Source organism: Megascapheus bottae, chromosome 2 (assembly GCF_031878675.1).
Source record: "Megascapheus bottae isolate mThoBot1 chromosome 2, mThoBot2.hap1, whole genome shotgun sequence".
Taxonomy (NCBI): domain Eukaryota; kingdom Metazoa; phylum Chordata; class Mammalia; order Rodentia; family Geomyidae; genus Megascapheus; species Megascapheus bottae.
Genome location: NC_143510.1, coordinates 82,676,529 through 82,703,009, shown reverse-complemented (window position 1 = coordinate 82,703,009; position 26,481 = coordinate 82,676,529). Strand labels below are relative to the sequence as shown.

Genomic DNA, 26,481 nt, shown 5'->3' with positions numbered 1-26,481 from the left:
AGAATCTCAAGCTACACTCTGTAAATACTGAAACACAATCTTGATTTTAACAAAATATGTAGGTAATTGTAGTCTCTTAAAATTTGAGCACTACTGATGTTAGCAAAGCATTTATCAAAAAAAATGCTTTTCAGTTGATTTGTTGAATTCTCAACCTAGTATTTGGTCCTTTATATTTGGCCCTTATGTCTTAATGTTCTTTTATGTTTCTGTATAGATTGATCTGATCTCTTTTTTGAGATCAGCTATCACAGTGGGATATTAGGATTCAAAATAAAACCAGTTACTTCTATGCTGGCCTACCAAAGTAAAACTAATCAAGTAGATCTCAATATAATTCTGCATTTCTACCAAGAAGTACTTTTTTAGGCAATAATGTTGATAGTGATGTTAGTAATAAAGGATGCTTATTATGTGCCAAAGTACACACATTTCTAAGTGCTTTTCTTAAGTCATTTAATCCTTACAACAGCTCTTACTTAAATATAGTCAACCCTCTTTACTGCTGAATTCTGCATCTATGAGATACAACCAGTTGTAGATTGGAAGTATTTAGAAAAAGAATTGCATCTGTACATAAAATATACAGTGACTTTTCTTGTCATTCCTAAATAGTACAAGTAGTCACACAGTAGTTAAACTGTATTAGGTATTATCGATCATCTAGAGATGACTGAAAGTACATTGGCGGATGTATGTATCCTAATTTCAAATACTGTACTAGTTTTTAGAAGCCACTTGAACAGACTGCAGATTTCAGTATTCTATGGAGTCCTGGAGCCAATGCCTTACAGAAACAGAGGAAAAACTACAATATTATCAATCCTACATTACACAGAGGTTTAAATAACTTGTTGTGAAGGTCAAATAATGTAAGTAGTGAAATTTTAACCAATGAAGTCTGGTGCCAGCTCACTGCACTATCTCCTGTGCCTGTGTTCAATTGATTGGGCATATTATGGTGCAAGGCCATGAGAGAGGCCATATATTTGGATATGATGTGTTAGGGAATGAATTTGATGATCATTCAACAAATTTTAGAAATTTTAACCTTCATTTAATTAATACAGTAAATTTATGATGGCTATTGAAATATAAATTTAATACAAAAGAAGGGATTCAGATATTATAAAATAATTCAATTTTACATGGCTCTCTAAAACTTGGATTGCCTGTTTTATACAATAGGCATCTGTAAAGAATATTAAGAAAATACTTCCAGTCTAATCAAATGTTGTTTGGTAGATGTAATTGTCATATGTTTATATAAATTTCTAAGTGAACCTAACTTTGAATATTAATTTTTTTACCTGGCATTATGAATTTAATGTGTCATATGTATTTTAGGACTTTTATGCAGCTGTATTGGTCCTGACCTATTTAAATTGACTGCCAGTAATCATACCTGAACTTCTTGTTTTGCAAATTCAGAATCACCTACTAAATGTCTGACAGTTTTTAAGTTGAACATTAATTTAAGTTTATGAAGCTCTGTTGACCTGAATTTAAAATATTGTGATAGTTTTGTATCAGTCTAATAAAATAATTTCAGCATGCTAATATTCAAATTAGCTTTTCATTTCTTCACTGTTATTAATTGGTACATATTATGTGAAATATTTTGAAATGTGCTTATTGTTTTATACAGAATTTTCATTGATATTATAGTCAACACAATGATAACGTAAGGGATAATTATTCATTTTCAAAAACTCCATCATCATCTACTTATCATTGTCTATATGAGTCAAACATTCAACATTTCTATATTAATTTTTTTGACTTTTGTTTTATGGCTTCTCATTGACAATAAGATATCCAATTCTATAGATTGAGATTAATTAGAATAAAATAAGGAAACCTTGAGAGAGGATAGAGAATTTAATAGGTTATTCAAGTAGTAAAGGTTTGCATAATTAAGCCTTGTCAGGCTTTGGTTATTAGGCAAAAATTAGTAGCTGTGAGATTATAACTGTTACATTGGGATATAGTTCCCATTTTGTCCTTGGTGATTTTGTTTGAGTTTGTCATCTTTACAGTTTTTAAAAATACAATTGGATTTTGTTTTCTTTCCTTTTTTTTTTCAATCATGGGATTTGAACTCTGGGCCTGGGCTTTCTCCCTGAGCACTTCAGCTCAAGGCTAATCCTCTACCACTTGAGCCACAGGACCACTTTCAATGTTCTGGTGGTTAATTGGAGGTAAGAGTCTCACAGACTATAGTGCCTGGGCCGGCTTTGAAGCTTGATCCTCAGACCTCAGCCTCTTGAGAGCTAGGATTACAGGTGTGACCCATCAGCGCCCAGCTCATTTTTTTTTTTTATTTAATTGCAGTGTTTTAGGTTTTCATAGTGAAGTATATTATAAAATAATACATGTATATAGATCCATATTTTCTAATTTTTTAACATTGAATAGTATTATAGAAGAAAATTACTAAAGGATTTTTAAAATTTTATTGCTTCTAAGTTTTTTTAAGATTTAGTTTACATATGAATTATCAGGAAAAAACCCTTATGTAAATAGATAACTTATTTATTTTTTTAGCATAGACATGAACAGAAAGCTGTTTTTTATTTGTTAAAGAAAGTCCTTTTAACACTTAAACAGAGATACAGAATGAGATTCCCAAAAGTAAACTTGTTCTACTTGGATGGAAAAATTAGTACTCTATAAAGATACTTTTGCCCTGTAGTGAGGAAAGGATTCCACTGTGCTTCAGCTAACTTGGGGTCATTCTAAGTGACATATATCACAAAGGCATTCCTCATTACTTATCATTTCAAGTAGCATTTAGTATTAGCATTTAGAACCTCAACCACTTTGTGGACAGTGTTACCATTACCAATAACTTAGTCAGTACTTGAAATGTAGAAAACCAAATAATTTTATCTGAGAAGCTGAGTTCCCTTCCCACACACAAATCGCTACATACTTAGAAAAAAAATGATTAAATAAGGAGAACAGCAGGAGAAATGGAAGACATCTTAGAATCAGTTTACTCCCGTGAGGGCTCAGCAGTTGATACAGCGTTTCACTAGCTTTTTAAAAAGTTTTATTGACATATTTACCTATAATTCATGTTTCGTATCAGCACCCTATGACAAATAAAGCAGTATTAAAAATTTTAGTGCCACAAATGCATTTGCATTTTAAGAAACCATGTATTATTGCTCTAGTATAGCTTCCACTGAAGTCATATTTGAAGCCTCTGCAGATATTAGAAGCCAATATCTCATAATTAAATTCTTGTTATTTAAGTTTAGTGATATGGCTTTTTCTGATATTTATTGCCTTCTAACTATAAAAAAGAAAAACATCCCTTTTAAGTAACATGATGGGCCTTTTTTGTGAATTATCTAAAGATTTACATGAAATACTCTCTACAGCAGAACAATATACAAGACTCTGGACCACAGGAAAGTGAAGTATCATCAGAAAATATCTTAACTGTAGCCAAGGATCCAAGATATGCCAGATATCTCAAAATGGTTCAAGTGGTAAGCCAATTTGGTTTGTCTTCTCTGTCTAGCAGCCTCATCTTAACCCTGGAGGTTTCATTGTTACTTTTTCCAATTGGAGAAAACTGCTAAACCGAGTGACAAAGCTTTCTAGTCTTTTGCATCTTTCTCCTTTTAATGAATACCCTGATGAAAAGTCTTTCTTGTTAAAGTTGATTAGACTTCTGACAGCTTTATAGATTTGCATACTTTTTTGCTTTATGCAAGGTTATCAATGAAAATCTTGAAAGTATCAGAAAGAAATGAAAGTGGATGGTTCATTTGGTAAATCGTATGATTAGCTTAATTCCCATATATCAGAACATATAATGCTTTAAAAACATATAATTTAGTCTTATGTTCATCTATCAATAATTTGGTTATACAAAATGCAAACTCTTGATCATATAAGGTAATGCATTTAATATCATATTTCAGAATTCATAGTTTTTCCAAAGAAACTATAACATGAGTCTGATACTAAAAAAATACACAGTTGTCAATAGTAATAAAAGTTAATTTCTTTTCTTGCTATACAAAGCCCTTCAAACCTTGCTGTTGAAAGAGCTAGCTGAAGATCATTCTTACTTTAATCAAAATATTAATGCTTTTGTAATATGTTATTATTAGGCAACAGAAGTACTAAAAACAAAAGAACAGATTTGTTTTGGTGTCCATGGTATTACTTGTCGTCAAAAATAATTCAAATACTATTTTGCTCTCTAACAAAGAGAAGGAGCCATGTGGCTAATTTAGAAGTTACAATGGTTAGAACTAGGGGAATAAAGCAAAATTCAAGTACTCTGCATACAAGTTGCTTTAGAACTTACCTTCAGAATTCTTTCTTGCAGTCTACATCTGGGATATAGGTTTCAAAAACATAGACTCTGGAGTGAAAACATATAAGATTCACAAATAGAAATAAAGTTTCAGCCGGGTGCCAGTGGCTCATGCCTGTCATCCTAGCTGCTCAGGAGGCTGAGATCTGAGGATCACAATTTGATACCAGCCCAGGCAGAAAAGCCCATGATACTTCTATCTCTAATCATCTACTCAGAAAAAGCCAAGAGTGGTGATGTGGCTTAAGTGGTAGAGCACTAGTCTTGAGCACAGAGAAGCTGAGAGACAGGGCCTATGCCCCAAGTTCAAGCCCCAGGACCAGAAAAAAGAAAAGGATTCAGGTTAAACTTGAATAATAATGAATAAATAACAATGACTAATTAAAAAAAAAACCTAGAACCCAGGAAATCCTAAAAATGAAAGACAGTTAATTATGTAACTCTTTCAAACAAAACTTCACCATGACTTAAAGAATCTTCTTTATTTTCATCTGGCCTAAATACTAGGAAGTGGGAATGCCATTTTAAGAGAACCACTGGATCAACCCATTGGCTCACTCCTGTAATCCTAGCTGTTCAAGAAACTGAAATCCAAGAATTGTAGTTCAAAGCCGGTGAAGGCAGAAAAGTTCATAAGACTCCATCTTTAAAGCCAGCCCAGTCACTAAAGTCTTTGAGACTCTTATCTCCAATTAACCACCAGAAAACCAGAAGTAGAACTGTCTCTCAAGAGGAAGGGCCAGTAGCCTTGAGCTGAAGAGCTCAGGGACAGTACCCAGGTCTTGAGTTCAAGCCCCACAACCATCACACACACAAGAAAAGCTGCGTGGTCAAGGCACTGTTCCTCAGCATCAGCACAAAGATTAATAGCCACACTTGACACTTAACTCTAATCTATCCTTTTGCTTTTGTCCTTGAGTTCAATCTTACTTGCCACAGACATTTTCTTTTCGCAGTCAGAATTTCCTGTTTTTATTTCCTTGGTTTCATTAAACCTTTAGTACAGGTAATTCCAATGTGCTAAGCATTTCCAGAGCTCTGGACATGCTGCTTTTTCATGGTAGCTCCCTCTTAAGACTTGTGGACATGACCTTCTGTGCTGAGCTAGCTCATCAATCATTTGTCTATCTGCTTTTAATTTTCAAGCATTGTGGTTCTTATATGGCACTTAGTCATTAAAGTTGGAGGTTGTGTTCTACTTCTAATGGTTTGGGGTGATTTTTAAGAAGAAAGTGGGGAGCAGTATCTTTACACTGCCATCCTAAAACTGGAAGTTCATCCAAGTTAAATTTAATTTTATTGTTTTTCATTTATTGTGCCAACCTGTATCCCAGAATCTTATTACCCAATTTTTATTTTCTCTACTGATCCTTGTCCTGAATTCCATTCTTCAATCAGATAAAACCACAAATCCCTCCACATGTAAGTTTCCTGCTTTTCCATGTCTGAATCTAGATCTCCTCTTCTTGATTATTACATGTCCTAAACTTTACATATCTAGCATGTTTCAATGAGAACTCTCAGTAAATCACTCCATATTTTAAGCCCACCCACACCTAAAGCTATAAGTAATGCCTTTCTTCATTAACCTATCCAGCCTTATTTTCTGAATTCACTATGGAATTTAGTACTTCATATCTTTTTTTACAAATATTTATAATATATCTCCATTCAAGAAGGAACCATGAAAAAAAGAACACTATCTTGATTAATTTTTATATTCACTTTAACCTCATTCCCCATACATTCAACCAGTATTCCTCCACATACTGTGACACCCTGCCTTTTAGTTCTCCATTTCAGTTTTATGCTACTTGGAAATGTATACTTACCCTATTTCTTCAAGATTGATTTAAAATATTTTATAGAGCCAAACCAAGAGTTGACCAAGTAGAGATCTTCTACAAGAAATGATACAGTTGTACTGATCATTTGGGTTACAATTATTAAGCAACAAGTAAATATACTTTTCTCCATTTTTTAACTATATCATGACTGACTGTCAAAAATGGAAACGGAGGCTGGGAGCTTGGCCTAATAGTAGAGTGCTCACTTAGCATGCACGAAGCCCTTAGTTCAATTCCCTGGAACCATACACAGAAAAATCCAGAAGTGGCTCTGTGGGTCAAGGGGCAGAGTGCTAGCCTTGAGCAAAAAGTGTCCAAGGACAGTGCACAAGGCCCTGAGTTCAGGAAAGAAAGAAACCTGGAGTACTGTACTGCTTTAGAAGGTGCTTCACAGAAATAAAGTCTTTAGAGACCCCTAATAAGACACATTATTGACATATTCAACTTCTATCACTGATAGGAGAATAATCTAGGTAGGTTTGTAAGTCTGTACACTAAGTCAGTAGTATTTCTTCTTTTCTGTGTTGTCCTCTCATCAGTTCATCCTGATAAAGTGGTTCAAATCAGAGTTGAGAAGGATACAAATAGACAAATTTGACTGCTGGCCTAAAGGAAGAACTTAACTGCAGCTAATTTTAGTGTGTACCTTAATTATACCTTCACTGCCTATCAGTAGTGAAAAGAATTTCCCTTTCCCCAAAAGATCTCATGAAGGTACCCAGTTTTTCTCAACTTCAAAAGAAAATTTTAGTTACTAGTGTAGAGAAAGACTGGTACCAGCACATTTCAATCAATAAATTCTACCTTCACTGTACATATGATTGTAAGTAGTTTAACATTCATCATATTTATTATTATAAGTTATTGAAGCTGAATTTCAGAATCCTACTGTTGTTGTTGTTAGGGAGATGCTTATATTAGCATTAAAAAATAGCTCAGTCTGAAAGAAAAGATAAGAAAAGATGTCACTATGTCAATAATATAAAAATCTACTCCTAAAAACAAAAACATGGTATCTATGCCTTCAAAATACAATTAACAATGCTACAAAGATCTCACTTCTAAGATCAATACTGATTTGTTCTTTTTTTTTTTTTTGCCAGTCCTGGGCTTGAGCTCAGGGCCTGAGCACTGTCCTTGGACTTTCTCAAGGCTAGAGCTCTACCACTTGAGGCCCAGCACCACTTCTGGCTTTTTTTCTATGTATGTGGTACCGAGGAATCGAACCTGGGTCTTCATACATGCTAGGCAAGCACTTTAACCACTAGGCCAAACTCTCAGCCCCTGATTTGTTCTTAAGTATCATATTTTATTTAAAAACATGAGTTCTCCATAAGTAAATTCTTGTAATTCTATCTATATTGAACATAACTTTTTCCAAATTATAGCATCTTCCTTGATATGTCATAAACCTGTCAGCAATCTTATATCCTTTTCTACCACTTCCTTCCTGAATTGTTTGGATAAGACAAAGAAAAGCATTTCTCAAGCCTTATGGGCATTATCTCCAATATAAAAAGTTTGAAATTGCACCACTCATGTAGAGACCTTCAGATAGGAGGACACAGAAACTCCTGTATATGTTTTGTTTGTTTTAATTTTCAAGATTCTTCTGGATGTTATTGTGTGCTATAATTTGGGAGCCTTGCTCTTTCTTTCTTTTTCTTTTTTTCTCTCATTCTCTTTCTTTCTCTCTTCTTTCTCTCTTTTCTCTCCCTTCCTTCTTCCCTCCCTCCCTCCCTCCCTCCCTCCCTCCCTCCCTCCCTCCCTCCCTCCCTCCCTCCTTCCCTTCCTTCCTTCCTTCCTTCCTTCCTTCCTTCCTTCCTTCCTTCCTTCCTGTGGCCTTAACTCAGGACCTGAACACCGTCCTTGGACTTTTCAAGACTAGAGCTCTACTACTCGAGAAACAGCACCACTTCTGGCTTTTTCTGTGTATGTGGTACTGAGGAATCAAACCCAGGTTTCCATGCATGCTATACAAGCACTCCACCACTAGGCTATGTTCCTGGCCCCGGGGCTCTTTCTTTAAGATGTCACGAAAACTGCCTCTTCCTAGGCCCTGGCTTCCCCTTTTACAGTTTTATAGCTGTCCTGCCTCCCAGATTATTTGCTATAAATCTGGTTTATAAGCCTAATAATTTAAACTGTTCAATTAATTTAAATCCATTAGAACAGAAAACCGACACAATCTCACTTGTCTCACAAGTTCATATTCATATATCAATAAACACTTCCATTCCTTTTCCTTTTAGACCTAGATTATTTCTCTTTGTGAGACATAGAAGTGGTTACAGTTCCAACAAGTGGTGGTTTCTCTGCCCAGAGTAGACCTGGTTCTAGACCCCTTGCTTCTGGAGTGCAGCATAGTGATGGTGTAACTTCGTAGCTTTGTCATATATACATAGTCTGTGAGCATGCTCAGGTTATGTCACCTCTCACGGCCTTAGCTTCCTTGTATAAAGTAAAATCTCAAGTTCCTTCTAGACTTGTGGTCCATTAATTGACCATCAAATTAGAATCTTATTAATTAAAGTTCCTGGAACACCTGCTGGCACTTTGGGTTTTTTTGTTGTTGTTGTTTTTGTTTTCTTTTTCTTTTTAAGCAAGATTTACACAGGATTTTTCAGTGAGTAATCCTGCCATGTTCCAAACATGGCTGATAATTGGTTCTGATTTAATGTTTGTTGTCATAATAGTGCAGCACAAACCTTTTCTAAGTTACATATTGCTTTTATAACTTAACTGGAATTGTGCACATAGATCACTTTTCCAACAATTCTCCCTTTTTACTGGCAGAGCTTGGTGAATACTTTGCCAGTAATAAATTGTACGTTGGGAAAGTCCTACTTCTACATTAAGAAGCTAATGACTTGTATTTTTTTGAAACCATGTTTGCCAAAATAGACTCTTCAGACACTTAGATTTTTTTTAACTCTTATTTTTCTTGGCTTGAGTAAAATGTGAATTGAATAATCTCTGGTTCTGGTGGTTCTGATGTATCTGTTGCCAGCAGTGGAAGCTGGCTTGGGAAAATGTGACTTCTATAACCTCAGGGCAAAGGGACTCCAGATGATTCTTAAATGTGTTCGTCAAGAAGCTAGACACAAGCCGGGCACCAATGGTTCACACCTGTACTGCTAGTTACTCAGGAGGCTGAAATCTGAGGATCACAGTTCAAAGCCAGCTTGGGCAGGAATCTGTGAGACTCTTACCAGTAAACTACACAAAAAAGCCAGAAATGGCACTGTGGCTCAAGAGGTGGAGCATTCGCCTTGAGCTCAGAGACCACACCCAGGAACAGAAAAAAAAAAAAAAGCTAGATGCTTCACACATAACGAAGTTCATGAAGGCATGCAATAGAGTGTCCTTTCCATAGCATGATATATAGTCCTGAAACCTCGTTTTGTATGACAACATTGTGGTTTTCCATGCTTTTGAGTAGATTCCTTATCACATGACCAACAGTGTAATCAACAGAAGTTATTGGTTAGTGTATAACCATAACTATTTTTAGTCCACAGGTATAGATTTAGTTTAATAACTATGTTACTTTCTCAAACTTTATGTGACTGTGGTAACATTAATATATGGTTCATTTCTCTTCTGCTACCGAATGTTTACTTATCAATATCAAGGTCATTGCTTTTGAATACATGAAGACTTCAGAGATGATAGACACTTTTTTTTAATGCTTTAGCTTCACACTGTCCTTTGAAGGTAAAAATTATATGCTCAATAATGACAGATGTTATCTTTTCCATCCACTGAATCATCTATTTGACTACAGGTAGAAGAAAGGTACAGCACTTAGCAGAATGTTATACTATATGAGTAGTAACTATAAGTTGAGATAAATGAAACCCATGTGACTTCTTGTAGTTGCCCTCTTTTCTCTACATTTTGTCTTGTATTAAATGTACTATTGGAGCTTTCTTCTAAGCAGGAAATCTTGAACAGTTAGCTACCTAAAGTGTTATCTATGCTTTCCCACAATCTGAGTACTCAGAAAACCTATCTATAAATGGGTAACTTTTGTCATAGTTTTGACAGAGAACCTAAAAATTTACTCATTCCCTGACTGAATCAGTGAACTGATGATCTCTAAGAAAGCCAAGAATTATGAAGAATTATGCCAGTATTATAAGTTATGATTTTTCCATCATTGGGACTGCCTCTTGAGCCCTTTCAATAGTGTCTTCAAAGTGAAGGAGCTCAAAACAAGCGGTAGTGTACACAGATTTCATGCTAAGTATTGTTCCTAAACACAATGGCACATGCCTGTAATCTCAGCCCTCAAAAGGTAGGAGAATCTCAAGCCGGAGGCCAACATGAGCAATATAGTGAGATCTGCTTGAATTTTTTTTTTTTTTGCCAGTCCTGTGCTTGAGCTCAGGACCTGAGCACTGTCCTTGGGATTTCTCAAGGCTAGAGCTCTACCACTTGAGCCTTAGCACCACTTCCAGCTTTTTTCTATGTATGTGGTACCAAGGAATTGAACCCGGGTCTTCATGCATGCTAGGCATTGCTTGAATTTATTAAGGAAGTATTAATTTATGCTGTCATTTTATATGTTTGTTCTTTAAAACTCTTTTTCTTGTTGATGTTTGTCAGCAGTAAACAATGATACTAGTAAGTACAGTTTTGAATTCCCTGCTTTTCCTGATGTGGGATAAAGATGGCAGGAAGTGTGCTTCCTGTTGATATTTTGTATACCTCCCTTTGACTCCCATCTCTTCTTTCTTTTTAATTCTACTGTTACTATAATCTCTAGTCGAGACTATTTTATTTTTTATTTATTTTGCCAGTCTTGGGCCTTGAACTCAGGCCTGGGCACTCTCCTTGGGCTTTCTCAAGGCTAGAGCTCTACCACTTGGGCCACAACACCACTTCAAGCTTTTTTTCTATGTATGTGATACTGAGGAATTGAACCTGGATCTTCATTCATGCTAGGCAAGCACTCCACCACTAGGCCAAACACCTGGCCTAGTCCAGACTATGTTAGTACCAATATCACATCTTTTTCATGATGGCTATCCTTCTATCACTAGGCCAAACTCCCAGCCCTATGACTTATCCCCCCCCACAAAAAAATTGACAAATCAGCAGGGTGAGGTGGCTTATGCTTATAATCCTAGCTACCAGGAGGCTGAGATCCGAGGATATCAGTTCAGAGCCAGCCAGGACACTAAATTCGGTGAGACTCTTATCTCCAGTTAACCACCAGAAAGCCGGAAATGGCATTGTGGCTCCAGGAGTAGAGAGGTAACCTGGAGCTGAAGAGCTCAGGAACAGTGCCCAGGCCCAGAGTTCAAGCCCCACGACTGACCAAAAAAAAAACAATTGACAAGTCAGTTATTGTTAAGTATAAAACTAATTTTTAAGAAACAGCAACCAAAATAACCAAACAAACAAACTAATGTAAAGGCTGGGAGTTCCTAGAACTGGAAAAAAAAAAAACTAATGTGTTTTCCAGGAACTTATCTTCATATGGCATTGTTGTATCATTTGTATTTTAATTAAAATAATATATAGATTGCATAGGCTGGTTTATCTAAAGCAATCCATTTAAACCAGGGTGTTTAATTTTCAATTTCACCTTATTTTGCCAAATGCTAATAATATTTACTTCATTTATCTGAATTTTTTGTAACACTGTATCTGTCTCTACACCTTTTAAAAGTCAGAGGAGGAAACTTATGGAGGATTTATTTTTAATACTTTAAGTTCTATAGTAATTTCTTTTAAAGGAATGATAACCAGCAAAGTATTAGAAGGAAAAAAAGTTAACTTTTGATTTCCTGTCATTTATTCCAACTCATTTAAACAACTCTTTAGCACTTTGGAAGTATGTATAAAAGGACAGCTAACTTCTAGAAAAGGAAAAAAAACAACCAGAACATTCTTTTTTGAGTTATGATTTTTTTCAGTATAGTTATCTATTACATATAATCGTCCATCAGCAAATATTTATTCTTCATGTCATACCCTTCTGAAGTGTTTTATAAAATACAATATATTTTCTCTATGTAAAGGTCTATTTTGCTCAAGTAGTACAATAGAAAATCAGAACACAAAGATATGATTGAGTTGATTTCACTTAAGTCTTCAAAAAAAACCAAACAAACAACTTCCAATTCCTACATATTCCCTTTCCCTGCAACTAAGAAAATACTTTGGTTTTAAGGTAGGGTCTTACTCAATGTCCCAGGATGTCCTAGAAATTGCTTGGGCTGTGGGAATGTTGGACCACCATGCCTGCATTAACAAAGCTTTCTCAACTGGAGGCCAGTGGCTCATGCATATAACACTAGCTACTCAGGAGGCTGGAATCTGAAGGTCTTGGTTTAAAGCCAGCCTGGGCACAAAAGTCTGTGAGATTTCTTGTCTCTAATAAACTACTCAGAAAACTGAAAGTGGAATTGTCAAGTGATAGTGCATAACCTTGAGCACAAAGAGGCTCAAGGTCAGCATGTAGGCCCTCAGTTTAACCCAGGACTGGCAAAAAAAAAAGTTTTCCCTGTGTATCAACAATATTATTATTATTATTATTATTGCTGTAGGTGGGGGAAAATATTTGTATTTTCCATCTTTCATAACTGAATTGCTGCAATTCAAACTTTAACAAAAGGAGACAAATCTAAAAGATAAGGAACATTTTTCTTAGTTTTAAAAAAGTAGTCATTTATCTCTGTTAAACTAAGTAAGAGAGGTGTTTTCTTAACTAATCTAAAACTGAAGGAAAATTTCAACATGGTTTATAAAGAGATTTAGTAGCTTTGTTTTCATTAACATAGGAACAAATGTGTGTGTGTATGTATTATGTATCTACCATGTATGTATGTATGTATCTATATATGTATATATGTAATTGGCAAGTCTGTAAACCTCCAGTTTTTGTGACAAAAGAAATTAGTATTTCACCATTGGTGCTGCCATCATAATTTCATTAGTGTGGCTTCTTTACACACTTTCTCCAGTGACGCAAATACAGACGTGAGTTTTTGGAACATCAGACTTATGGCTGCCTTCTCTCTTCTTCATTACTTATGTTGGACAAAATGCCATTATCACTTGCCAAAAAAAATCCCACAGTTCAGTAGACTTAAGTTTTGAGATCTCTCATGTCCTCTTTAGACCATTAGAAGCTTTGTTTCTTGGCAATTAGAAATTGGAGACTTCTTTTTGATGTTCAACAAACCAGACACTGTTACTTGATATCTAAGGAAGAATACAACAAATTTTTGAAGCAGTATCACTGGAAATATAACAGCAAATCCCTTTAGAATACATCCTTTGCAACACAGGACAAATTAGTCTTTTTTCATTCAAGCTTTATGAGATTTGTATTAAAGTATGACACTAAGTTTGATGGGTTAAAATATTGTCCATGTATAGAAATTCATACTATTCATAGTTAGAAATGACTAAAGCTCACTGAAGTTTTACGATACATATTTTTCTGCTATAGTCAGTTACACACAGAACCTAAGGTTACCAATCAAATTTCTATTTTTTTTATTATTGCAACTAGTTCCATGAAATGAATCAAAATGGAGAGTTTATCTGATTCCACCAATGCCCTTATTCTTCATTTCTATGTTTCCACCCATCTCTACACCATACACACTTTCTGTGCTGTATTTTAGGAAACATTTTTCATCCTCATTTTCTTCCCTTCATGTTTTTGGGCTTTGTAATTAATTTGTTTAACCTTTCCCATGATGTCCTCTAGATTATGCTAATATATGATAAGTAAATCACAAAGTCAGGTTTGTAGAAAGACCATGTACCATCACACCAGAGTAAATTGAAGCTGAGATGTTTGTATTTTTAAAAGAACTCTGCTCTTTTCCCTTATTATCCTTAGCACTTCTGTGCTGGGGTAGTTGTTTAACTATTTCAAATTCCTACCTTTCCCTCTGTTATACTAAATAGTTGAATGATATTTAATTATCAAGTTAAACTCCTGTCATTTAAGTAGTTGGTTTACTCCTCTATTATTAAAAGTTAATTTTGTTATTAAGTAAATTTTATTCTAAAATCTATTTTGCTCAAGTTTTAGTTCAAAGTATTTAAAACAGTATAGTTTTGATCCCTCACTCGAATCCAAATACAAGTCTGTTGACTTTGGATTAGTCTTTAAACTTTAAGTTATACCAAAGGCCCAGAGTTTTATCTTCTACCTCCTCTGTCTTCTAATACAAATAAGTCTAATACAAATGTTCTGGTGACTTATTAAGACTTGTTGTCTTGTAGGGCAGCAGCTGTTCTAGAGGAATGGTTTTAAGGAGAATTTTATGTGGCTGCTATTTATATTCATCCATGTAACATTCCAAACGCATTTAAGTATTTAGTTGTACCTGAGTTGCCCTCATTCATACTATCAAATACAGCAGTCATGAAAGGAAGTGTATGAGTGCTGCCTTCTTTCGCTGCATCTTCTGAGTGACCTGTACAATTGAGAGGACCAGGTTGCTTCTCAAGTAACCCAGCAAGCTGTAAGAGGACCTGTAGGCATTTTCTCCACAGCTAAAGCAAATGATTATGACTCTTCCTGTCATTTCTGGGCAATTTTTAAAAGAAAATATTTTTTTGTCAGTCCTGGGGTATGAACTCAGGGCTTGAGCACTATCCTTGTGCTTTCTCAAGGCTAGAACTCCACCACTTGAGCCACAACACCACTTCTGGCTTTTTCTATGTATGTGGTACCTAGGAATCTAACCTGGGTCTTCGAGCATGCTAGGCAGGCACTCTACCACTGGCTAGTAACATTTTTTTCAAATAACATTTTTTGAGCCAGGTGCCAGTGGCTCATGCCTATAATCCTAGCTACTCAGGAGGCTGAGATCTGGTGATTGTGGTTTGAACTCAGCCAGGCAGGAACGTCTGTGAGATAATTAAATAAATAAATATGGTATATATGGTAGTATATACAGTATGTAATATATATGTGTGTGTGTGTGTATATATATATATATATATATATAAAATCTTTGAGTATTTGTACAAAGGAGTTGCCATTCAACAAAGTAGTTCTGTACCTAGGTTCCAAATTAAATACTACAGCTAGCTAGTGACATGGCAGGACAGAAAAAGTGCGTAATAGCAATAGAGAAGAAGTTGTTTGCTTCCTGTGGGGGTCTTGCTCACAGCCTCAGCCTTGTAAGCTGTAAAAGGTCACATGCGTCTTTTCTCTTTCACAGCCAAAACAAGTGATTATGATTCTTCATATAAATGAGCAGTTTTTAAAGGATAAAGCACTTATTTTTGGAAATAAAATTTTCTCTACCTAAAACAGAAGAGATATTCTGTGATAAGAGAATGTGATGTGAGCGCAAGGGTCCCATCCAATGATCCATTCTATGTATTAAGGTGATCTAATGCAGATCCTCAAACTGAACACAGCAGTTTAGTGCTTTCTCATCCTTGGAAATGATGGGAGGAGGAGTTTGCAGAGGTTTGATTGCATCTTCTCTCCCTAGAGCTTTACTTAAGTGGGTGTTCAATAAGGGTTTACTTCTTCATCGAATCAATTTCCTACTCAAATCAGTATTTCTGATGTACCTTTTTCTTTTTTCTTTTTTAGATTATTTATAGCTTTTTATTTTTTTGAACATTGGATACTTTTTTTTTTTTTAACTCAGGGCCTGAACACTGTCCTTAGGCTTTGCTCAAGGCTAGAGCTCTACCACTTGAGCCACAGCACCACTTCCAGCTTTTTTTTTTTTTTTTATGTATGCGGTAACCAAGGAATCAAACCTGGGTCCTTGTGCATGCTAGGCAAGCACTCTACCACTAGGCCAAACTCCCGGCTGATGTACCTTTTTCTTACTGCTCATATTTCTAGCCTAGATGTGGCAACTCACATTCTCAATATTTTCACCACATACATACTTCTAGGATGGTCATTGCTCACATTGTAGAGGTGTTGGGAAGTTGTATGATGTAGTGCTCAAGGGTCTTTGAATTCTGTGTATGTAAAATATTCAAATGAAGCCGGGAGCCAGTGGATCATGTCTGTAATCCTAGCTACTCAGGAGGCTGAGATCTGAGGATCAAGGTTCAAAGCCAGCCCAGGCACAAAAGGACTTGCGACTCTTATCTCCAATTAACCACTAGAAAACAGGAAGTGGCCCTGTGGGGCTCAAGGGATAGGGGGGTAGCCATGAGCTGAGCTGAAGAACCCAGGCCCAGAGTTCAAGCTCCGCAACCAAAAAAAAAAAAAAAAAAAAAAAAAAGTCCAATTGGAATTGGTCTATTTGTTTATTAAAAGATCATTAAGGTGAATATGCATTATTTTTTTTTAAACTTTGAAATCTTTGTTTTTGTTTTAAAAATCAATTATTTCCACTTCAGCTAAACTTTTTGTCATTTCAGTTATCAATGTATTCTCTTAGTGAATGGATAAGAATGCAATCTCTGGGCTGGGAATTTGGCCTAGTGTAGAGTGCTTGCCTAGCATGCACACAGACTCAGGTTCGATTCCTCAGTACCAGATACACAGAAAAAGCCAAAAGTGGTGCTGTGGCTCAAGTGGTAGAGCTCTAGTCTTTAGAAAGCCCAAGAATTTCTCAAGCCCCAGGACTGAGGGGAAAAAAAAAGAATTAGAAGTGAATAAACTCAAATAGTCCATTTTAACCTTACCTGGTATTAGTACCAACTTTACTCAATCACTATAAAATGTATGCTTGATTAGATGATTCAAGTGTGTTTTTACACATGCTAACATGCAGATGAAAATATGTGATCAGTAATGATATATGTGGCAATGGCGAAGAAGGCACTTTTAATGACTGAATTACTGCTTTATGTCTTTTGCTTAGGGTGTTCCAGTGATGGCAATAAGAAACAAAATGATATCAGAAGGACTAGATCCAGATCTTCTTGAGTAAGTAATTCCCACATAATGATATTACACACACACACACACACACACACACACACACACACACACACACACGGTAGTCTCTCTCAAGAATGTAAAAAATGGCCTGGAGTTTGGCCTAGTGGTAGAGTAATTGCCTAGCATGCAAGAAGACCTGGGTTTATTTCCTTGGTTCCACATACATAGAAGAGCTAGAAGTGGTGTTGGGGCTTAAGTGGTAGAGCGCTAGCCTTGAGGATAGCCCAAGGACAGTACAAAGGCCCTGAGTTCAAGCCCCAGAACTGGAAGAGAGAGAGAGAGAGAGAGAGAGAGAGAGAGAGAGAGAGAGAGAGAGAGAGAGAGAGGGAGGGAGGGAGGGAGGGAGGGAGGGAGGGAGGGAGGGAGGGAGGGAGAGAGAGAGAGAGAGAGAGAGAGAGAGAGAGAGAGAGAGAGAGAGAGAGAGAGAGAGGAATGTAAAAACTGGCAATCCAGTATCTTTCCAAGCATGTGTCCATGCTGAGTATCTATTGCCTTTACCTGCTTCTGTTTCTATGTCATCCCCTGCCCAGCCTAAGCCTACTTTTAGTATTCTTCAGTTCAGCCAGCAATATTCTTAACAACAATAAAATACCCTTAATTTCCTATGATCTTTTCATTTTTAATATTCTTCCATACTCACTGTTTGTCCTGGCTGTCACCATTTCTCATCTCAATTCTTACAGTAGCTCCTGGTTTGTGTTCCATTCTCTTTTGTTCATCTACTAAAGCCTGAGTGCATCTATTCATACTTTTTTTTGTTGTGGGGGGTGGGTCATGGGGCTTGAACTCGGTCTGGGTGTTGTCCCTGAGCTCTTCAGCTCAACGCTACTGCCCTACCTTTGAGCCAAGCCCCATTTCCCATTTTCTAGAGGTTAATTGGAGATAAGAGTCTCAGGTCCCTTTGTACCCAGATCCTCAGATCTCAGCCTCTTGAGTAGTTAGGATTACAGCCATGAGCCACCGCACCCAACTATTCATATATTTTTAAAAAATATTTACACTCATTCTTGCTTCTTATTACCTATGACTCTCCACATATAACCTCACATCTAAGAATTACATATAAAGCCTGGCACTGTGGCTCACACCTGTAATCCTAAGATCTGAGGATCAAGGTTCAAAGCCAACCTGGACACTAAAAAGTCTGTGAGAGTCTTATATCCAATTAATCACCAGAAAACCAGAAGTAGCACTGTGGCTCAAGGGGTAGGGCAGTAGACTTGAGCTAAAGAGCTCAGGGTCATCACCTAGGCCCAGGGTTCAAGTCCCACAACCAACAATAACAACAACAACAACAAAAAGAATTACATATAAATACTTTTGCCATTAAATCTGGAACTTGTGATCTGTGTCTCTTGCTGCTCTTCATGCATGTCTATCCCATACAGCCAGAGCAAACAATTTGCTGGTCTCTGAAAGTGTCATCTTTCTATTCCTTTTGGTCAGTAAATATTATTTTTTTCTCTCCTTTCTCTTGTCTTATCAGCCTAGCCATGTGTATGTGTGGCTTGAGCTCAGAGCCTGGGCACTATCCTTGGGGATTTTTGTTCAAGGTGGCCTCGTCAATTCCTTATATTCAGAAGTCTGTTAGGTATTACTATGTGAATTTTATAAGCTCAGGACACTGGTAGCTCACCACTAGCAACTTGGGAGGCTGAGATCTGAGGCTCACAGTTCAAAGCTAGCTCAAGAAGAAAAGGCTATGAGACTCATCTCTAATAAACTACTCAGGAAAAGTTGGAAGTAGCACTATTGCCCAAGTCATAGAGTGCTAACTTTGAACACAGAATCTCAGGGACAGTGCTCAGGCCTTGAGTGCAAGCCCCAGGACACACACACACAAAGTATATAGGGTCTGGCCTAGTGGTAAAGTGCTTGAGTAGCATGCACAAAGCCCTGGGTTTGATTCCTTGGCACCACATACACAGAAAAAGCCAGAAGTGGTGCCATGGACCAAGTGGTAGAGTGCTAACCTTGTGAGAGAAAGCCCAAGGACAGTGCCTAGGCCCCGGGCCCTGAGTTCAAGACCCAGGACTGGCACCTAGCAGCAGGAGAGCCCTATGCATTTTCAAAATTTTGTACCTCAATTAACAAGTTTGACGGGATGTCATTGTCTGTAAATGTTGAGAAACACTCAATCTTGAGGTGGTGCCAACTTCTAGGGTAGAGTTCCAGTAACACTTAACATCATCTTACAGAAAAGCTGTACCTCAACCACAGTCTGAGGCTGACTTCTGTCCCATTACCTCATAAGTACATGCCATTGGTCACCAGGGGCACTGGTTAGAGCACTCACTTAACCTGGCCTCACTACTAGTAAACAAGTTGTAAGTACACTTAGCTTAGTATGGCAAGTAGAATCAAGCACTTAACAGAGACATTGTGACACTTCCAGAGTCAAGTTTAGAAAGTGGTCAAGTCAAGAAAGTGGTGAGCAAGAAAATGATGTGCCAACCAAGGGCAGAGTATGATTTTTTTTTTTTTTATTGCTTAGGGACCTAATGAGCCTCATCCAAGAACTTTCAGTAAAGGTTGTTCTGTTTTGTTTTTGTTTTTGTTTTTTTTTTGTAAAGATCTTTAGGTAATAAGACAAACTCATAACTGTTAGAACTAGTCTAGATCTATCTGTTCAAAACAAAGAGAAAAATTGAGGTGTATCAGCAAACAAATTGTGGTTTGATTATCTTGGTTATATAAAATTTTGGAAACTGAAAATACATTATTTTAAACTAAAAGGCTTTACATGATCAGGGGAAGAAATCCTGGCAATTTTTTTTTCAGAAAGTCATAGTCTTTTAGGGTATCTGTAAAACTGAAGAAAATGCCTCTAATTACTAAATGAGTGTTATTTCTTCAGTACTTCTAAGCAGTTATTTTTTAAATTTCAAGTGTATTTTTTTTCAGTTGTGGGGCTGAACTCTGAGCCTGGATGCTCTCCTTGAACTCTTATATTCAAGGCTACCGCTCTACCATGTTGAGCCACAGAGCCACTTCTGTTTTTCTGATGGTTAATTAGAGCTCAGGGACAGCACCTAGGCCCAGAGTTCAAGCCCCACAATGAATCTTAAGATCACCTACTCGAGTCCATAGAAATCTGATAGATCACTATAGAAAACAATGGCATGCTGGGCCCAGAGTTTAGCTTAGTGGTAGAGTGCTTGCCTAGCATGCACGAAGACCTGGGTTCAATTCCTCGGTACCACATACATAGAAAAAAAGCTGGAAGTGGTGCTGAGGCTCAAGTGGTAGAGCTCTAGCCTTGAGAAAGTCCAAGGACAGTGCTCAGGCCCTGAGCTCAAGCCCAGGACTGGCAAAAACAAAAACAAAAACAAAAAAAAAAACAATGGCATGTGAAAATGCTAATTTTATATGACAGTGAAAACACAGAGAAAAATGATTTAAACTAGCTACACCCTACTCCCTATCACTCAGCAAAGCTTTTATTAACAGTGTTTTTGCGTGCCTAATCTGTTTCAAATTCAACTACTTTAAGTGTAAAGAAAATTGATTTTAAGCCCTTTATCTGCATAAATGTTTTTCCAAAGAACGTTAGTTTAACATTTTTTTTGTCTGTGAAGTGGCTATAGTTTTAAACAGAAATATAAACCTTCCCATAATGAAAAGAAATTATACCCAGTTATATTTTTGCTTTGGGACTCTCTTCATGTTCTGGACTACAGAAACCAATTAAATTAGTTTGAGCAGAAAGAAAACTACTCTGTTCAAAACTGAAAAATGTGGGTAAAGGAAAAACCTTGGGCCTCAATGTCATTGGGGCTGGCTGGCCGTTATTCTTGTCTCCCTACCTCATATCACTAATTATTATTATTATTATTATTATTATTATTATTATTATTATTGCCCTCTACTGTGGATAAGCTTTCTCTATAAACCAGAGGATGAAGTCCTCAGCGAGGCTATTTCTGAAGCAGTGGTATTGGGGTTTGAACTTAGCCTATAGAGCAATAGTGTAGAGCTATACCTCTAGCCCAGCTTTTCGTTGATTAGTTGTAGGATTTGATCTCACTTTCTTAGGCATGAGCATATGCCTAAGTTGCGGTCAGCCTGTACAGGCTTCTCATCATTGCAGAGATCATACACGTGCCACTTAGTCCAGCTTTCCCTTCATGGAGATGATCCTATGGACTTTCCTTTCTGGTGGATCACAATCCTCCCAGCTTCACTCACCTATGTAGCTTGGGATGATAAGTACACACATCTGTACCCAGCTATGGGTTGAGATGGGATCTAGCTATCTTTTCTGGATAGGCTCACCTCAAGCCATAATGTTTTGTATTCTCATCCTCTCAGAAGCTAGGATTAGAGGTGTGAGCCACTAGCACCCAGCTCTACTTCTAGTTCTGCCACTCACATGAAAATACTACTTTGGCTCTATAACTCCTAGCTCATTTCTGTAGAACCATTCTGATTTGGGCCTGCTTGAGTTCTGTGTCCTCTATTGAATCAGTCTGTCTCAGTTTCTCTCTCTCAGTTTCTCTCTCTCAGTTTCTCTCTCCTTCCTCTCTCCCCCCCCCCCCCAAGAGCTTTCTGTGATTGGCCTGGTCCTGTGACTGAAATAAGGAAGTGGATAAGGAAAAACAGAGGACCACAGGGACTATGGTTGACAGCCTTTGCTAGTTCACATGAATGGGAGAAGATGGGTTTCAGAATCAGCCATGGACACAGTATCATATCAAGTGTGCTGTGCTAAAAAAAAAATGTGTCGATTGCATATGCTTTCTATTCTAAATTTGGGCCCCTCCCTTTTTTTAAACAATCTAGTAACTTCTTTGAAAAGGTTTATTTTATAATTTAAACTTAGTAATGAGTTTAAACTTATATTTTAAAAACATGATTTTCATTAAGGAATTTTAGGACTGGCAAAGAAACATAGGCTTCATGGTTGCTCTCATTTGTAACAATTATTGTAGGATAATCCTAGGAGAGGATCACAAGCCCCAAGACTGGTGGTTTTGTTTTTTTGTTTTTTAAAGGAATGTTATTGGTTGCTGGGCAGCTGTGGCTTACGCCTGTAATCCTATGACATCTAAGAACTGTGGTTCAAAGCCAGCTTGGTCATAAAAGTCAGTGAGACTTGTATCTCCACTTAACCACCAAAAAGCCAGAAGTAGCGTCGTGGCTCAAATGGCAGAGTACTATCTTTGAGCAAAAGGTCTAAGGGACAGTACCCACACATAGACACATAAACATTTCACTGCTAACATTAATGTCACCTATTAAATATATAGTTACCTTATTTAACTTATTATAATCAATGAATTAAGCTTTCTGGAAAATGCACATCATGAAGATAGGACATGATGTATTTTTTTCTGATACACTTTTTTTAGTAACTCATACATGTGTACATATTTATAATATATAGTTATATATTAAAACAGAGACAGGGTTTTAGAATTTTGTATGTTTTTATGTTATGGCATGGGAACTCAAGGCCATTTCCCCAATACTCCCATGTCCAGCATTTAGTAGTGAGATGTGTTTCTTTCTTTCTTTTTTTTTTTTGTCATCATGGGACTTGAACTCTGGGCCTGGACCCTGTCCCTGAGCTCTTCAGCTCAAGGCTACCATCCTACCCCTTGAACCACAGGCCACTTCTGTTTTTTTCAGGTAGTTAATTGGAGATAAGAATCTTACATCTGGCTTTGAACCATGATCCTCAGATATCAGCCTTCTGAGGAGCTAGAATTACAAACATAAGCCACCATGCCCAGCTGTGAGGTGTATTTCTTTTAGATTTGGAGAAGTTAAACTTTAGGCTAGTCCCCTCAAACATGTCTTCAAAGTTCTTTGCATGAATAACAAGTTAAAATGAAAAATGCATATAGTATGATATCAGGATAGAGCAGTTATAATCATAACACAAGAAGGCCAGCTTCTGTTTCTTCTCCCCACCCCCATAACTAGATAGAAGTGAGGGGGATGCTGTGAGTTTTATCATGGGTATTAATGTTTATGTAAACCTTGATAAACTATAAAATGCTTCACTGTATAGTATCTCACTGGATTATTGTAATGTCATAATGTTTTCCCTCGTTTTATACTCGAAGAGAGCTAGTATAGGGCTGGGAGTGTTGCCTGGTGGTAGAGTGCTTGCCTAGCCTGCATGAAGCCTGGGTTCAATTCCTTGGTACTACATACACAGAAAAAGCCAGAAATGGTACTGTGGCTCAAGTGGTAGAGCACTAGCATTGAGAAAGCCCAAGTACAGTGCCCAGGCCCTGAGTTCAAGCCCCAGGACTGTCAAAATATACAAAGGAACAACTGGGATGGAGGAGGAAGTGGAACAGACAATATAAACACTGGCAAAGATGTGAAGAAATGGATATCCTTACACATTACTATGTGACTTAAAAAGTAGTGTAGCCACTGTTGACAGTTCCTCAAAAAGCTCACCAGAATTACCATATGACCCAGAAAGTCTGCTACTATGTATATAGCAGAGAGAATGGAAAACATATGCTCCCATATAACTTGTACTCAGATGTTCTCAGTAACATGATTTGTAATGACAAAGAAGTAAACAACAACCCAGATGTCCTTGGCCTGATGAGGGGACTGCACGACATGCTATTTCTATACAGTGGAGGAGAAGAACTGTAGGCCCACCTTCTTTGTGGATTTGCTTTTGAGCAGGCTTGGTCATAATCATAAAAATCAAAAGAAATATTAAAAACAAAATTCAAATGCTTGCTTGTGCCTTCCACAGCTCGCTTGATGCGTGGATGCTGTGTTCTTATCAGTTTCTGTGTTTAAAGTGTGAGTGATCTGCTGGCTGGACCTCTCTCCTTATCCTTGTGAAAAATCTGCCTCCTCAAAAGCAAATGGTGCTGAAAAGGCAAGACTAAATACAGTGTGCTTAACCAAAATGATAGAAAGGAAATTGTGGATTGGTGGCAAGGTGGCAGGTCTTCCATGAAAATTGGAAGCCTGAACTCTCTCAACATCCTGAGCAGGCTCAATAGCAGGCTTTCAGACCTAAACTATTTTTATCCTTTTTAAAGTAGCACTTATTTATACAGGGTCCTGTACATTACTTTATTTGTTTGAGTTGTCATAGATACTAATATCATTTTGACGTGGTATTGAAGTAAGGCCTTCTAGTAATTTTTTCCTTTATTATGCAATAGAGATGTAAGAAGAATTCTATAATATGGCAAAGAAAAATATTTGCTGCAGAAAAGAAATGTATCTAGTCTTTACACCCACACTGCTCTGGTTGTTGCTTCTGCGCACAGTGATGAAGATGATGGTTCCATGTTAGCATGTTAGGTCCAAGTCTGGAAATGCTTGGTGCAGTTTTCAAAGTCTCATTGTCCTAGGAACTATAGCTACCCAACCGAGTCATCAGAATTATTCTGCAGAGCAAATGAGTTTACATTTCACAGCAAGGGAGCAGGCCCGACATTTCTTTCTGTCTAGTAACATGCCAGCTATAATAAAATTATGCTAGCTATATCTTTGAGTAACTAAAAGTAATGAGTAGGCTATCCATTTTCTTATTTTAATGATAATAATTCCTATTTGGGAATCTCTTAAATCCTTAATAAGATCAAGGAGGCTGAGACAGAAATAAGCTTAGTAGTTTCTAATTAGTAAGATATAACCATTCTGTTATTCTTCCTTGTCCTCTTACCCCCTTCCTTCCCCCTTCCTTACTCACCAAATTTGCCTTGTTAGTAGAAGTAGAGGCTGAGTGCTAGAAGTTCTTGGTTGATGAAATGATTTGCTAGTATGAATACTGTTGATATTGAAGCCTATTGGAATGGCTATTTTAATGACACCATTAAAATCTCGTTTGGGTTTTCTATAGCACATCCATGCAAAGTTGGGAGTTGAACCACTCTCTGCTCTCTTTATTGTGCCTAGAGAGTCTTTGATATGGCATTGTTAAATTTCTTACCAACTCATACTTCTTTATATTCTCTAGAGATAAAACTTTTAAGTGAAAACACTCCACGAACATTAAAAATCTTCGTTAGCCAGGCACTCCTCCTGCACAATTTCCATCTTGCCTGTTTCTTAGCCATTCTTGAGCCCTCTTCTGTTTCCCCCTGAACTTCTCTTTCCATTTCTAGCTTTTCTCTGTGTGTGCCTTGTGTACACAGAAGGCTGCAGGGAGTTTAGCATTGGCGGTGCCAACCTCTGCAGATCACAGCTCTTGTCTATAGTTGGGTCTCCATGGAAATGAGAAGTAGAAAGTGCTGAAGGAGCATAGTATGTAAGGGCTGGCAGGAGAAACAGTGCCGTTGTGGCCTCTGCAGGAATAGCACTTAATCCCCTGCAGTACTCGAAGCCAGACACAATCATGCTGCCTTGGAGGCCAGAGACTCCTTCACTTAGGGACGCAGACTTGGCAGATGTATTAGCAGCAGTATAGTAGGACGAGCCTAGTTTACAGTTTCTAAGTGCCCTGCTTCAATTGGTTACACCTTTAAACATTTTCCTTTTCTTTCAGGAGGCCAGATGCCCCAGTGCCTGATGGTGAAAAAGAAAAACCTGTAGAAGAAAGTTCAGATAGTGAATCCTCTTTTAGTGACTAAGCTGTTTTCATAAGAATTGGTTGTACATAGGGACTGATACATTGACAGTCCGTGAGAGAGTCTGTACTCTCTCGATCACAGAAACATCAAACAGCCATGTATCTCACCAACCTTCTTCTCTGTTAAAAATAATAACAATAATAATAAAAAAGCTTTTATAACCTGCCAATATATCTTGTGATCAAAACTTAAGGGCTCTAAAATGAAACACTGAAACACCTAAATTGCAATTAGTGCTACAGATGCTAAGGTTCCAGACGTACAGGAGAATTTTAAAGTTAAATTAGTGTGAGTTTAATGGTCAAAAACTAGACTCGATGTAGAAATTAATGAATTATTCACTGTGACTATTTTAACACAAAAAGTGCCATATACATTTGTATCAGAAGAATTCTGACAAAAGAATACTGTATTGAAATTTTCTGTGGTAACCTGAGATATTATTAGGGATATGAAATTTATTGGCCATATTTACTAGCATATATTGCTTTTTACTACTTGCTTGATAGTTCACATATTATCAAAGTAAGATTTTTTTTAAGTGTTTTGGGTTTGGGGTTTTTTTTTTTTTGCCAGTCCTGGGGCTTGAACTCAGGGCCTGAGCACTGTCCTTGGGCTTTCCTCAAAGCTATCGCTCTACCACTTGAGCCCCAGCACCACTTCAGCGTTTGTACGCATGTGGTACTGTGGAATCAAACCCCAGTCTTGGCACATGCTAGACAAGCACTCTACCACTAGGCCCAACTCCCGGCCCCTTAAGGTATTTTTTTATTATCAAACAAATACTGAAGATAGCTCCAGTGTGGTTTAAAGTGAGCAAGTATCATT

At 37.2% G+C, this 26,481-nt stretch overlaps 1 protein-coding gene across 3 annotated transcripts in view; it reads left to right on the top strand.

Moving 5' to 3' along the window:
- Washc3 (WASH complex subunit 3) overlaps window positions 1-26,135 on the top strand; it is a 36,412-nt gene extending 10,277 nt beyond the window's left edge. The window contains exons 5-7 of one of the 3 annotated variants that reach the window (XM_090328507.1): window positions 3,393-3,500; window positions 17,010-17,074; window positions 25,569-26,125. In XM_090328507.1, coding sequence (XP_090184633.1) covers window positions 3,393-3,500; window positions 17,010-17,074; window positions 25,569-25,653 — 258 coding nt within the window. In that variant the 3' untranslated portion in view covers window positions 25,654-26,125. Of the gene's footprint in view, window positions 1-3,389; window positions 3,501-17,009; window positions 17,075-25,568 lie in introns of all 3 variants that reach the window. The other 2 variants (XM_090328506.1, XM_090328508.1) reach the window with 2 other exon arrangements.
- The last annotated feature ends 346 nt before the right edge of the window (window positions 26,136-26,481 follow it).